The 15,725-nt window shown below is 44.9% G+C and overlaps 1 protein-coding gene across 1 annotated transcript in view; it reads right to left on the reverse strand.

Moving 5' to 3' along the window:
- Positions 1-15,366, reverse strand: part of LOC130123737 (nuclear receptor coactivator 2-like) — a 41,708-nt gene extending 26,342 nt beyond the window's left edge. The window contains exons 1-6 of the mRNA XM_056293018.1: positions 15,273-15,366; positions 14,353-14,519; positions 6,691-6,794; positions 3,077-3,254; positions 2,683-2,871; positions 386-487 (exon numbers count right to left, since the gene is read on the reverse strand). Coding sequence (XP_056148993.1) covers positions 386-487; positions 2,683-2,871; positions 3,077-3,254; positions 6,691-6,794; positions 14,353-14,519; positions 15,273-15,364 — 832 coding nt within the window. The 5' untranslated portion in view covers positions 15,365-15,366. The remainder of the gene's footprint in view (positions 1-385; positions 488-2,682; positions 2,872-3,076; positions 3,255-6,690; positions 6,795-14,352; positions 14,520-15,272) is intronic.
- Between the last annotated feature and the right edge of the window lie 359 nt (positions 15,367-15,725).

Here is a 15,725-nt window from a genome sequence, read left to right on the forward strand (position 1 = left end):
GTGAGAGGATCACGCTATTCCCCCCAGTTCCCCCTCCCCCTGAACAGGCACCCCAACCGACCAGAGGAGGCACTAGTGCAGCGACCAGGACACATACATACATCCGGCTCCCCTCCCGCAGACACAGCCAATTGTCTCTGTACAGACACCTGACCAAGCCGGAGGTAACACAGGGATTGGAACTGGCGATCCCCGTGTTGGTAGGCAACGGAATAGACCACCACGCCACCCGGACACCCTGAATTAAATACACTTTTTGATATCTTATTAGCCGTCATGATCCTTCAGACAGAAAGGTATGCATAAGTACACACACACACACACACACACACACACACACACACACACACACACACACACACACACACACACACACAGAAACAACCTTGAAGGTCTTGCCGGGTGGTGAAACTCTCGCAGGCAGGCATTATGGGCCGCTCTTTGACGGGCACCCTCCGCGCCACGCAGATCAGACAGGACTGGAAATCTGCAATCAATCAGTCGCCCAATTAAAATAATTTATAGAGCAAATATCGCACATGAAAATGAAAACATAACACAATGCATTTTATGAGAGAACGGGAAAGAAAGGGCAAGCATCAACCATCATTTACAGAATAGAAACATGCATTTGTGTGTGCAGTGTGTAATGGGCCATGTGCATGTATGTGAGTGTGTTCTGGCAGCTGCAGTGCTGGGGCAGGATATGAACCCCGGCCATAATAAAAAAGTGTGTTTTTTTTCCCCAGACACAGCTGGAAATCTGTGTGAATCAAACGTGTCCACCACTCACCACACAGTTTACCAACGGCTGTCAAAAAGTTGTCTTATATAGTCATCAGATACACTAATATGCATGTAGTCCCTAAGCAGTTGTCAGTTCTTTATCGTGAGTAGCACTCAGAGAAAATACACAGTGTATGATTCATTTTTAAACACTGTAATGAACATGAAATTAGTGTCAATGACGGTAAAAATACCCACAGGAAAAAAACATTATTTGAAGAGGATTTTCTCACTGTTGCAGTGACATAAACAATGATTTCTGGCACAAGCATGACATGACAAAATGCAAAACTACCCCCCCCCTTTTTCTCCCCAATTGTGTCCTGCCAATTACCCCACTCTTCTGAGCCGTCCCGGTCGCTGCTCCACCCCCTCTGCCGATCCAGGGAGGGCTGCAGACTACCACATGCCTCCTCTGATACATGTGGAGTCGCCAGCCGCTTCTTTTCACCTGACAGTGAGGAGTTTCACCAGGGGGACGTAGTGCATGGGAGGATCACGCTAGCCCCTCCAGTTTCCCCTCCCCCCTGAACAGGCACTCTGACTGACCAGATGAGGCACTAATGCAGCGACCAGGACACATACCCACATCTAGCTTCCCAACCAGACACGGCCAATTGTGTCTGTAGGGACGCCCAACCAAGCCGGAGGTAATACTAGGATTCAAACCAGCGTGTTAGTAGACAATGGAATAAACCGCTACGCTACCCAGATGCCCCAATGCAGAATTATTTCAAATGTGTGAAACAGGCCACTATGCTTCTATGCGCGCACACGCATGTGTGTACTTTTCGGTAGTCTTTTTTAGGTTCAACCTGTTATCCCATAGACACCTCCATCGTCACTAACACACCAACCTTTCTGTCTGTTCAAACACCAACGTGTGTGTCCCAAAGAAAAACAACAACAACCTGTCTGTCCGTTTCAAAAACCTGTCTATCTGCTGCAGCCCAGTCTGTCTGTTTCAGCCCCCTGCCCGTCAGTGTAAACACCAACCTTTCTGTCTGCGCAAACTTTGCCGTGTTTGTACGTCTTAGTCACCTGTCTTTCTCTCCAATCGCTAGCCTTGTCTGTCAGCCATTGTCCCTCATGCTCTCACACACACACACACACACACACACACACACACACACACACACACACACACACACAGTTCTTGCCCCAATCTCCCAAGACCACTGGGCATTTAGAAAATGCTGAGAAAACAGAAAAAAATTCACCATCAGCACGAGCTAATGGTGAGAGAGAGAGAGACAGAGAGCAAGACAGAGAGAGCGCGCAATGAGACAGATTTAAAAAAGCAAAAGGGTCAAAAGAATATTTACTTGTTAATGTAAATGATCCCCCTATCACCCTCGCAGATAACCTGGCCTGAACATCCACAGCAGGTCCCTAATCCTAACAACAGGCCGGCTTTCAGCCTCTTTACCAGCCCCACCCGGTCTACTGTCATGGACATATATGGACAGAGGAGGCCTAAAATTAGACCGCTACACAGATTTCCCTGTCAAGCTTCAGAAGACATCCTAGTGTGTGCGTGTTTATGTCTATTTATCAGCGTGTGTGATTGTGTGTGTGTGTGTGTGTGTGTGTGTGTGTGTGTGTGTGTGTGTGTGTGTGTGTGACTGTTTGTGTGTGCATAAAGACGAGGGGGTGAGGAAGTGTCACATACTAATTAATCGCTCTCAGTAGGAGAGAAGAGAGAGGAGGAGGAAAGGGCAATGAAAGGAGGACAGGCCATAGGAGAAGTGAGAAAATGGACAGGCAGATAGATAGACTGATGGACACAGCTAGACAGAAAGACAGGTAAGTCGATGGATCAAGAGATTGACTGAGAAAGGTAGAAAATGAGGAAAGGAGAAACGGGGGGAGAGAGACATGAAGAATTCACTCTACCTTCTCCTTCCTCCTTGATAGATTTGGGCTCAGAGACAGCAAAGCACTGCATGGTCTCGTACTTCTGCCGCGGCGTGTCCTTTTGGTCAGAGGCTGGCAGGGCATCTCCTTCAGGGTGGGGGTTGACCAGCATTCGACAGTTGAAGGTGTGGCTATTTCTATTGGCTGACTCATTGCCCCGCCGGTTCACTGGTAGATGGAGAGAGAGAGAGAGAGAGAGAGAGAGAGAGAGAGAGAGAGAGAGAGAGAGAGAGAGAGAGAGAGAGAGAGAGAGAGAAAGAGCACAAACCAGAGGACACAGAGGACACGGTTTACATTTCCAGTCTTCAACAGACACTCTCATGGAGACTGGATGACAATGAGGGGGTGTAGGTGTGGCGGTCCAGCAACCCACCCAAGCTCTTGGGCAGTAAGTTCTTGATGAATTGGGCATGGTCGCCCACATGCAGCACGCTGTACACACTGGTGTTCATCAGCTCCTCCTGCTGGTAGTGCAAGTACTGGCTGACATTCTCAGAAACAAACACCATGTTACCCTCCATGTTGACCACAAAGAAGAAGCCGTCCAGGGCCTGGGAAGAAGAGGAGAGGGGGCGTAAAGAGAAAAGACATATATTAGATTCTTAACTTGATGTCTTAACCCGATTAGACCCAAATGGACCTGACTGGACTTGATGAAAGAGTTTTCTTGTGCAATTGCTCAGGTACAGGCTGGGTGCAAGCTCAAAATATGTTAGGACCTCACAATCAACACACCATGCTGGGTGTACCTCACCTGGAGACAGATCTGCAGTTAACATTGTTTTGTTCCTTCTGCCATTGACTTTCTAAACCCACTGAACCTCCAAACTCGTGTTAATGTATTGTTGTCTCCCTGTTCTCTATATATGTCGTGTGGTGTGTGTATAGTGTTTGCACATGTATTTACTGTATGTGAGGCTCTGTACAAAAGGCGAAAACAAACATCCTCTTGTAGGACAATACAGTATCTATCTGTCTATAGACACTCTGCTACTGCTAAGTATTGCAGTAATCTATGTCATTGTGTGTGCGTGTGTGCGTACGTATTTCAATTTCTATTGGCTTAACCATTTCCTTTTAGCGCTCCAACAGCAAGTTTTCCTTGTTCCTGCCGACCTTTCTGCAAACCCTTTAATTTTGTCTGCATAGAGTATTTAACCAACTTCAGAATACAACATTATATGCTCCAAGGACAATACACTGCACATCTAAAGAGCCAGCTAGGCATAGCGAATGAGTGATGTGTACACACACACACACACACACACACACACACACACACACACACACACACACACACACACAACAAACTGGCTCATTTATTCCTTCAATCACTTCTTCAAATACTTTTCCTTTTCACAGATGGGCTTGTCTGGACATCTTGTTTAGCACTTTCTTCCTTATTGCGGTCTATGTTGGCCTTTTGGCACAAAGCTACTTACATTTTAGTGCAGGAGTTCCCCATGGGAAGGGACTCTCCAACTCTGGCAGCGTAAATGCCTTTCTTTACAAACTGAACTACAAAGGAAATTGAACAAATAACCCTGGTAAATGCCTTGCACTACCTGTTGCGCTACATGGGGAATAGAACCGTAAACCATCTGAAATTGACTTCAAAGTAGAATCTGCTATCTCTCTGTCTATCCACTCTGTATATTTATTTAGGGGAGCCCCCCCGTTTTTCTCCCCACTTGTATCCGGCTAATTACCCCACTCTTTCGACTAGTCCTGGTCGCTGCTCCACCCCCTCTGCTGATCTGGGGAGGGCTGCAGACTATCACGTCTCCTCCAATACATGTGGCGTCGTCAGCCGCTTCTTTTCACTTGACAGTGAGGAGTTTTGCCAGGGAGACGTAGCGCGTGGGAGGATCACGGTATTCCCCAGTTCTCCCTTCCCACCGAACAGGCAACCCAACTGACCAGAGGAGGCGCTAGCGCAGTGGCCAGGACACATACCCACATCCGGCTTCCCACCCGCAGCCATGTCGAATTGTGTTTGTAGGGACACCAGACCAAGCTGGAGGTAACACGGGGATTGGATTCGAACCGGCAATGGAATAGACCGCCACGCTACCCTGACACCGTTAACTGTTTATTTACTAATCAGGCTCCAAGCAAACATCTCAACTAAAGCTGAGGCTGGTGAGGTGAGGTCTACAGATAGAATGCAGTGTGTGTGTGTGTGTGTGTGTGTGTGTGTGTGTGTGTGTGTGTGTGTGTGTGTGTGTGTGTGTGTGTGTGTGTGTGTGTGTGTGTGTTTTGTGTGCGAGTGTGTGTGAGACAAACAGTTGATAATGGCATGGACACTAGATAGAAAAGTTCTTATCTCTGTTACTGTAGGGTCAGTTGCCATTTAAAGCCACGAACTGTAATCACCAGGACAGCCTCTCTATCACCAATGGGTGATACTGAAATCCAACAAATCTGCTGAAATGTTCTGCTCTTGGACATTGATATGCTAATTAAATAGATAGGATTATCTTTGAGACCAAATGTTCATTACTTTATTCACTGTTGCAGCTGTTTAACTGAGGACCATCACTGCTACATAACTGACAACTTGAGGGTAGCATGTAATCACCTCAACCAAACAGAAGTCATATAAAACCAGTCTGTACTCAGCTCCACCAAGCAGAAGACATAAAAAACCAGTCTGTATTCAGCTCCACCAATCAGATGACACATAAAACTAGTCTGTACTCAGCTCCATAAATCAGAAGACATATAAAACCAGTCTGTACTCAGCTCCACCAATCAGAGGTAATACATTAACATGAGAGTCAGCCCCAGCTCAGCTTCGTTGGCTTAAGGTGATGGTGTGTTTTTAAAATTATAGGCTACTGGATAATTTTAAACCACTATCTTATTCAACTACAACTTTGTTTAACCGGGTTTGCTCTGTCTGGCCCAAACTCCAACACTGCCCTGGTCTTTGTTGGAACAACTTCAAAAACAGTATTTTTTTTTTATCCACAGCCTCAGGATAGGGGAATAACAAACTCCCTAATGAAGACACTTATGTTCTGGTAAACAAGCGCTCAAAGCGAAAACAACCCCTAAATTTAAAACCAAAACCTAATGCTAAAGTTTAGTAGACGTCTTTTACTCCGGGATTGGATTTTTAATTCCTATAGTCCCTTTTGAGTCATATTTCAAAAATGTACCTTGCACATGACAATGTTTAGTTGGTACACTGATTATGAATACTTGTCATAACACTGCAAATCAGTTCTAAATCAAGTCAATTCAAGTTCATTATGTATTATTTCAAAAAATATAACCATTATATTTCACTTAAAGCTAAAATCCTGGAAATCATCGTTTTTTATTAATTTACTGACACCTATGGTGATGACTGGCAATTGCATTGGTGTTGGGCTGCTCCTAATCTCAGAGGTCAAATCCAAAACGACAGAATCATTGGCGCCGTTGTGTCAAAACATTCCCTGCTGCTTAGCAAAAAAAACAAGTGTTGAAACTTAAATTTTAGCTAGTGATGTTGTGGTATCTGTTTAAGGTCTTTTATGACCTTGTTCTGCCGTATCTGCTGGTTAGCCACAACAACTTGAGTTCTCCCTCATATTCGTCCCAAGCCTTCTTCTGCATTTGCCCTGCTATGGTTGAGACATACAACGACCTGACACTAATCATGAAAATCAGTAACTACAAAATGGTTCATCATTTTAACACTTGTGGATTAAGCTATTGTGTTGAATATACCAGCAACAGAGAGCACCACAAGGGCATATACGTTTGCATGGTTAATCCTCAGAATTGCAGCTTCATTGCAACTCTCAGTTTGAATCCTTGGTCATAACCTTTGGGCTTTAAAAACTTCCAAGGACAGTTGTTCCGTTACTGTGTTTAGTCACCCTCCAGCAATGTTAACACAACAATGCTACAATGTTAACGGCAGCTAAAATGCTAACACAACAATGCTACAATGCTAACGGTAACATAACTGAGATTAGCCGTCTTCAGACCTACCTCCAGCATCATGGGCCCGAGGGCGTCTTTATCGATGACACCGTGTCCTGTGGACGAGACGTCGGCCTTCTGAACCTCCTCCGCGTTGGTCGCTGGAGCTTTCTCTGCAGGATGACACGATTAGCTTTTAATAGTCATTTGTTACGAGCACAGAATAAAATTGTCAAAAACATTTTTGTAAAATTAAATTAAATTGTCTGTGATGGCCTGGTGGCCTGTCCAGGGTGTCTCCCCGCCTGCTGCCCAATGACTGCTGGGATAGGCTCCAGCATCCCCGCGACCCTGAGAGCAGGATAAGCGGTTTGGATAATGGATGGATGGATGGAAACTAAATTGTTGAAAGAATGTGTTTTGCTAGCTTTAGCCTTCTAGTAGGTTTCTGGTCATTTTACTGTTTCTGTTATTGTTTTGTCATCATATTAATCATCTATAAACCACTTCGTGTGGCAAACTTTTTGCCAATAAACTTAATTGTCATTAGTGCCAACATTTAAAACACTGACAACTATGGCTTTTACAATTACAACTTTTATTACGATGGCTTATTGCTTTTACTGCTACCACCCAAATAGCTGCACCTGTGGTGTGAACTTCACTTTTATTGGGAGGGTCTGCGCCATCTGGTTAGCCTTTTATTATTTACCCAGTTCTGGCTATTTTATTCCTCTACATTTTTATCCTTTAATTTCTGTTACAAAATTTATTTTTATCTTATGACATTTTTTTTGGACCCCCCCCCCCTTTCTCCCCAATTTTACCCAGCCAATTATTCCCACTCTTCCGAGCCATCCTGATCTCTGCTCCACCCTCTCTGCCGATCCGGGGAGGACGGCAGACTACCACATGCCTCCTCCAATACATGTGGAGTCGCCAGCCACTTCTTTTTACCTGACAGGGAGGAGCTTCACCAGGGGGACGTAGCGCGTAAGAGGATCACGCTATTCCCCCCAGTTCCCCCTTCCCCCTGAACAGGCACCCCGACCGACCAGAGGAGGTGCTAGTGCAGTGACCAGGACACATACCCACATCTGGTTTCCCACCCGCAGAGACGGCCAATTGTGTCTCTAGGGATGCCCAACCAAGCCGGAGGTAACACGGGAGATTCGAACTGACGATCCCTGTGTTGGTAGGCAACAAAATAGACCATGATGCCACCCGGACGCCCCCCATCTTATTACATTCTTATATTTATATTTTTAAATGTCTTTTCATCCTATTCTGTATAATTTCTTATTAAATGTCTTTTTTATGCCTTATGTAAAGCACTTTGTGAATTGCCTCAGCGTGGGAAATGTGCTCTACTAATAAATGTGCCTTGCCATTATTACTGCTTGTATACGACTACTTGTGATATTTATCCTGTTAATGACGCAGAGGAAGGCGGAGAAGTGTAAAAACAAACAAGCAAACAAATAAATAAAAAAAATTGTTTTGTGGAAAAAAGGAAACAGACACAAACTCCCATCTATGAAAAAGAGACTTCAGACACTTTCTGGAGTCAATGTCAGCACAACAACACCCGACAATGTTGTGCTGACGCCTCGCGACTTTTAATGAGAATTTCACTGGAAAGCTGGCACCACTTGGGGAAAATGTGTTTGTTTTGCTTTTTTTTGCTTTGTTTTTTTTACACAGAAGGTGTGTGTTTTGTGGAGGGGAGGAAAAAAGCACAAAAAAAGTGTTGAAGTGTTGTTGGTGTGAGTCAGCATTTTCTCACACACCTCCTCACTCAGAAAAAAAACGGAGGTATCGGGATGAGCTCAGCATGTGGCGGTGATGATACCGGTTTCAAACCACAGCACCCACAATATGTGTACAGATTACAACTGGGGACACAATTACAGTGTTTAGACCCACCACATGATAGCATGGTGTCCAAGTTCTCACGCCATCTTACTCTTGGCCTCCCGCCATAATAGCAACAGTGGGAATAAATTATTACGATTACATTTAAATACAATTGCAATTTTTAAGTTCCTATTTTGCTTTTTGCCGCTCCACGGGGAGTCACATGACAATATCTCACATCTACCCCTCTTCAATAAACACACACACACATGCAGCCCTTGCTACGATTTTACTGACAGACATGAATGAAACACCAGACCTGTTAAAACTGCATTTACAAGTGGTTTATTTTGTTCACACACACACATCCCTACAGCCCGGTCTGGTTTTCCACTAGTCTCCAGACTTGCTGAGAATTGATTAGCACCTGCAGAGGCAGTGTGTGTTTGTCTCGTCCTCCCTGATCATCTGTCCCTTCCTGGCTGTGTCTCACCACTGAGTCAAACATCTGACGACTCCGTGAGGTCAAATTACTCAAATTCCTCTCCCCTGGGTCCAGGGCTGGACCTCATGTACACACGCACACACACACACACGCACACACACACACACACACACACACACACACACACACACACACACACACACACACACACACACACACAATTATCCCCCGTTACATTTTTTTTAAAAATGCTGACACACGTGGCATCTCTGTCCAGTGCATTGTGTCACAGTGACGAGAGCTGTGCTCTGCATGGCTCACGTTACCACCTGTCATCTCTGACCCAGTGCATCTTGTTACATTTGACATTCTACAAAACTCACAACCTACAGTACACACTGCTTCAAACTGGCCTTGTTGTGTAGGGCAGTCATCTCTGGGGGACTAAATAACAAGACAAGGGAAAGCTCAAATCAAATTACTTTCAAAGAAATAAGGAGTACTGAGTAGCGGGGGGCAAGAGAGAGAGAGAAATGTGTGAGAGTGGAGGGAGAAGGGGTAGTTAAGAGGGGGCGAGAGAGAGGGAGAGAGAGAGAGATATTGAGCAATTATTCTGCCTTCTTTCCTGTGCGTACTTACATCATATTGCTGAACGTTACATAACCCTCGCTGTGACACTGCAGCAGCCCGATCACTCCCCACGTACATTACAACCATCAGCATCATCACAACAGTCTTTCTAGAAGGTTCATATGCACTGCAAACGAGAAAACCACTGCCCTGTCTGAGGAAGTCACACATGCATTTTTAATGGTCCAGTGCGAAATATTGATGGCTCTCTGAAGTATACGACTACATACATTTCAGTAGGGTTTGCTGAGTGGTAAAGATTGAAGCTAAGTAAATAACAGATCACCCCCCCCCATATCCTGCATTCAAAAAACATATGAGTCGGGCCAGCTATGTTTGTTTTGTTTGAAGGCCCTTCTGAGGAGGCGCCAAGCCCCGTGTCTATTTTGATTTGTACTTGTTATTCGCAAAGTACACTTTGCACCTTTAAGGACGTCCTTTCATTGATTTTTAAAGACACTCCCCCTGACAGAGCAGGTAAGATTTCCATGCCTTGCCCAGGGGATAAAACTAGTGACCTTTCAGATATAGTCATTCATATTTTAAAACGTTTATTAATCCAGGAAAAGTTGTCCGAGCACCACACTCTTATTCAGCAAAGCCTCGCCTCACAGTTGGCTCTCGCTGATGGTTACTGGGAGCTGTCCAGTATAACCACGGTGGATAACCGTTTCCCTCAGTGAACGCCATTAATGGAGCAAAGTGTGCCTCATTCCCTCTCCCCGAGTAGAGTCTACCATCCATTCCAAGGGGTTCAAACTAGCATCCTCCCAGTCATCCAACCACTCATCTTTCTCCTCCCTCATTGTTGCTCTGTTGGATGCTAGGTAATGGTAACTGACCAATGCAGCTCTCGATCTGCGGCACACAAAAGAAATGTACGCACACAGGCATGAACACACACACATGCGCGCGCGCGCGCGCGCGCACACACACACACACACACACACACACACACACACACACACACACACACAATCGGTAGTTGCTCGGGGTCAAGTATGACTGTATTCCTTATGGGTCTTCAGGTAGGCATTGAGGCTGATCCTGGAGCTGCATATTTTAGGGCAAATTGGGCAAGGGTGTGAAGGAGTGGCTGAGGATGTGGTTTGGGCCTTTCTGGTAACTTGTTCCTTTCTGAGTCTGCGCTTGTTTTCAGCAACACGGTGGAGGTCATGGTTGCAGCACACAGCACCCTCATGGACAGCCAGTCTCCAGGCCTCCCTGTTTTTCGCTGCTTGTTCCCAGGTGTTAAGGTTGATGCCAAACCTTTTGATGTGGGCCTTGATGTTATATTTATAGCACTTCTTCTGTCCTCCTGGGGCATGGCGTCCTGTCACGAGCTGAGAGTGAAGGACTCGTTTTGGGAGGTGAGAGTCAGACATGCAGAGGACATGGCCAGTCCATCTCAGCTGATGTTGTGTGATGGTGGCGATAGTAGAAGAAGAAAAGAAAGCCACTTTATTTTGTCATTTTATTCTTCCAATGAATTTTTTCTTTGCATTTAACCCATCCTGTTGTATTAGGAGCAGTGGACACCTGCAGCGCCCGGGGACCAACTCCAGTTCTTCTTTCCATTGCCTTGCTCAGAGGCACAGACTGGAATATTAACCCTAATATGCATGTCTTTTTGATGGTGGGAGGAAACCGGAGCACCCGGAGAAAACCCACACAGACATGGGGAGAACATGCAATGTTTAGCCTCCTCGAGGATGCTGAAGTTGATGTGCTCATCCTCCCAGCTGATCTTAAGGATCTTCCTGACGCATCACTGTTGGTATGCCTCGAGTGCCTTCAGGTGCTCGCTCTATGTGGTCCATGTTTCTGATCCATACAGTAAGGTGGGCAGCAATACTGCTTTGTATACCAGAATTTTTGTTCTGGACCGAATGTTGTGATTTTCAAAAACCCTTTTACTCAATCTTGAGAGGCCTGGCTGGCACAACTGAGACGATGGTGTATTTCAATGTCAATGTTGGCTTTGGAGAAGAGAAGGCCGCCAAAATATGGGAACTGTTCCATGTTTTCGAGTCTGGTGTTGTCTACAGAGATGGAGGGGCAGAGTAGGCATAGTTGTATTGGGTGGGGGTTGGTAGAAGATATGGATCTTTTTTATGTTAAGGGCCAGGCCAAGCTGTTTGTATGCCTTTGCAAAGGCATCCAGTATGTTCTGTAGTTCCTCTTCTACAAGGGACACACTAAGGCGTTGTCGTCGGTGTACTGCAGCTCTATGACGGATGTGGTGGTGGTTTTACTTTTAGCCCTGAATTTGTTAATGTTCACAAGATTCCCATCAGTCCTGTACATGATCTTGACTCCCTGAGGCAGATTGGGACCTGTGAGGTGGAGAATGGTGGCGATGAAGAGAGAGGACTGGTTTTGGGCAATGACACGGCCTTGTTTAACTCCTGTATGGACCTTGAAGGACTCTGTCTCATCTTCATAATTGCTGAGTACTCTAGCTGACATAGCATCATGTAGTAGTCATAGTACTCTGGTATTTGTCAGGGCTGCCTATTTTTGACAAAACTAGCCAGAGGCTTTGGTGGTTTACGGAGTCAAAGGCTTTGGTTAAGTCCATAAAGGCCATGTACAATGGTTGATTCTTTTCCTAGGCTTTTTCTTGGACCTGGCGAGCAAATCATGTCCATGGTGCTTCTGTTTGGACAAAAACCACTCCGGGATTCTGGCAGAATTTTCTCTGATATTGGGAGGAGTCTGTTCGCCAAGACCCTAGCCAGATCATTCCCTGTGGCGGAAAGCAGGGAAATGCCAGGGTAGTTTCCGCAAACAGCTTTGTCCCCTTTCATAAAGATACAGACAATGAGTGCGTCCCTAAATTGCACAGGGATTTCCTCTTTTTCTCATTTTTTAAGTAGCAGGGCATGAATATGTCTGAGGAGTGTAGGTCCATCTGCCCTTCATACTTCTGCCGGTATTCCATCAAGACCAGCAGCCTTGTTGATTTTCATCTTCCTGATGGCACCCTGGACATCTCTTAGACTAGGTGGTGATGCCATGTCCTCCCTTTTGGCTTGTTGAAGGAGTTGTTGTAGAGCCTCCATCTCAGGGCTAGAGTCCCAGTTTAAAAGAAATGTATGCACATCCATGTGCAAGCATAAACGCACGCACACACACACACAACTTTGCGTTGCAGCACCAGACCTGGTACAAACGGCAAGTTCTTCAGAAAGACACGAGTGGATGTAATTCAGCTAAAACTACACGTTTGTGACAGCTTGACCTTGAATAGCCCTGATGCATTTAAATCCCATCCATTTGAATGACACACAGGATAAAAACAAACTCCAATAATTTGTTGCCACTATTTAATAATTTTCTTCAAAGCACATTCAAACTGGAGCTTCTAGTTCAACAAGTGTAGCTTTCTGACCTTGAATATGAACACAGCACCTAAAGCAATGTTTTCCCCCAAATAAATCAGATGCATTTCAGAACCTGAACCAAATTATTAGAAACAAACTCTTCACAGGCAACATTAATTGAGACTGATTTCTGCCATAGCTAAAACTCTTTAAAATCAATATCTCTAAAGCAGTGTTTCTCAACCGGGGGTCCGCGGACCCCTAGTGGTCCGTGGTGTAATTGCAAGGGGTCCATGAAAATAAAATATCTTTAAAAAAAAAAGATCCTATGACATTTATAGAAATAGGATTATTTTACTCAAATGTGACTGAGACCTTTATCTACCTAAACTATAAAGGGTAACAGGACTTTTTTCTCTAATTACATCTGTTTCACAAGTGTAATTTATTGTATTTTAATAAGAGATCTCGCTCCCGTTTGCATTGTTAAAAGTTACTGCATAAAAATTCTGTTGTTACATATATCTGAAAGTTACTGAATACATATTCTGTTTTGTTACATATATCTGAAAGTTACTGCATAAGAATTCTGTTTTGTCAACTATATCTAAGTTACAACTGAAAGCTCTTATTTTTGCCCCAAAGAGTGAATAAATGCTATAATGCAATTTAAAATGCAGTTTCTACTGTTTCTATCAAATTGCAACCCCCCTCCCCCAAGATCAGGTGGAGGGGTCCTCAGGGTAGATCAAAAATACGCAGGGGGTCCAGGACCCCAAAAAGGTTGAGAACCACTGCTCTAAAGGATCCAAGTCTGTAAGAGTGTTGTCATTCTTTCTTTCTTTTTTTGATTTCCCCCCCTTTTTCTCCCCAATTATACCTGGTCAATCACCCCGCTCTCCAAGCTGTCCTGGTCACTGCTCCACCCCCTCTGCTGAGCCGGGGAGGGCTGCAGACGACCACATGGTGACCAGAGGAGGTGATAGTGCAGCGACCAGGACACATGCTCACATCCAGCTTCCCACCCGGAGACACAGCCAATTGTGTTTGTAGAGACGTCTGACCAACCCGGAGGTAACATGGGGATTCGAACTGGCAATCCCCGCTTTGGTAGGCAATGGAATAGAGCACTACGCCAGCTGGACACCCCTAGAGTCTTGTCATTCTAACAAGGAATTAAGTTACCATCTATCCTTAAAACCTTCCATATTTTGTTTTAATCTTTTGCCCTTCATCACTTTGAAATCATAAGCAATGCTTTACAGCCCACTGAGGCAAATTTTTAATCTGTGATAATGGGCTATACAAATAAAATTGACTTTACTTTTCTAAAATAGCGGACATTTTTATTTTTGAGCAACCTCATATTCAAAAAACAACTGAACACACACACACGCGCACCCACACACTGACAAACACACAAACATCAAAAACAAAATGGCCACCCAAACTGGTCATAAAGCCTCTGCTCACCCTGTTCCTTGATCTGTCGGATCTGCCGGACTGTCTCCTTGAGGATGGCACATTTGTCTGGCTTGACGTTGAGGTCGTCTATGTCATTAAGGTTGGCGAAGATGAGCTCCGCTAGCTCCTCTATGTACTTGTTCTCCTGCTCCCTCCTCTCCGCGCTTCTCTTAGGGCTGAGGGGAGGGGTGTAGCGAGGTAGGCAAGGAGAGGAAGGTGAAACGATGGGACGTCATAAAAGAGGGAAAGATGGACAGAGGAATGAAAGAGATTGACAGGCACGGAAAAAATGTTACAGACAGACAGATCGACAGATGGAGATTGTGTTTTGAAATGAGAGACTACCATGTAACTGTTTGCAGTTATGCAACTGAATCAGGTAAGGCTCTATTGATAATTTTGTTAATGTCCTTGATGAAAACTCAGAAACCTTTTGTCGATGACCGCAATGACAGAATAATTTAATAACAAAAGCTCACCTTTGTACTATTAGGGAATGTAATGGTATCGACATTTCACTGAATTTTCTGATTACCAAGATGAATGCTTATTTGCTTATCTTCTCTTTTCCCTTGGTTCATTTTCGATTGCAGTTTTTAACCAAGAAATGAACAAACTGGTTTATTATGTTGATTAAAAACCAGTTCGTCCATGCCTGCCTGACTATTGTTTTTTCCTAATTTTAATAATAAGGAGGATATATTGAGGCAGTGTATCCACTACGTATGTCTTAAGGCTGTGTCGAGGCTGAACTTGTTTTTAGACCATAGCACGGCTGTGTCGAGGCTGTGAATTTGCTTCCTGTAGTGACTTTATGGTGACATTGCGTGACGGTTGTATGGAGGTGACAATGACGATGCTTTGTGGCCGTCTCTTCGCTGAGGAAATTGAAGTTCCAGTGAGGACAGTTTGAGGTCGTGTTTCCTCACCTGGGGCCCAGGAGGTCCTGCTGACAGTCTTTCCTCTTCAGAGACTCCCCCGCCCTGGGAGGCTCCGGGGTGTTCTCCCCTCCACCACTCATCTTTAGCAAATATCAACACCTACACGGAGGAGATAAAGAGAGAGAGAGGGGAAGAGGGGGAAGAGAGAGAGAGAAAAAACAATTCAACAAAAGTGACAGTCAGGGTTATAAAACTACCTTTGACACAAACACAAAACAAAATGTGGCTGAACAAAGATTTTTTTTAAACAACTTCGAATCATTTCATCGCCTTTATTGACAGGACAGTGTGGATGGGCAGGAAGTGGGGATACGACTCCGGGATGTCGCTGAGCCTATGCGGTATGCACTGTACCAGCTGAGCCATCGGGGCGCCCCTGAATCACCAATTAAGATCCTTTATTTGGGTTTAAAATGGAGGAACAGACCTCTGGAGGGAATT

This window comes from Lampris incognitus, chromosome 14 (genome assembly GCF_029633865.1).
Source record: "Lampris incognitus isolate fLamInc1 chromosome 14, fLamInc1.hap2, whole genome shotgun sequence".
Classification (NCBI taxonomy): domain Eukaryota; kingdom Metazoa; phylum Chordata; class Actinopteri; order Lampriformes; family Lampridae; genus Lampris; species Lampris incognitus.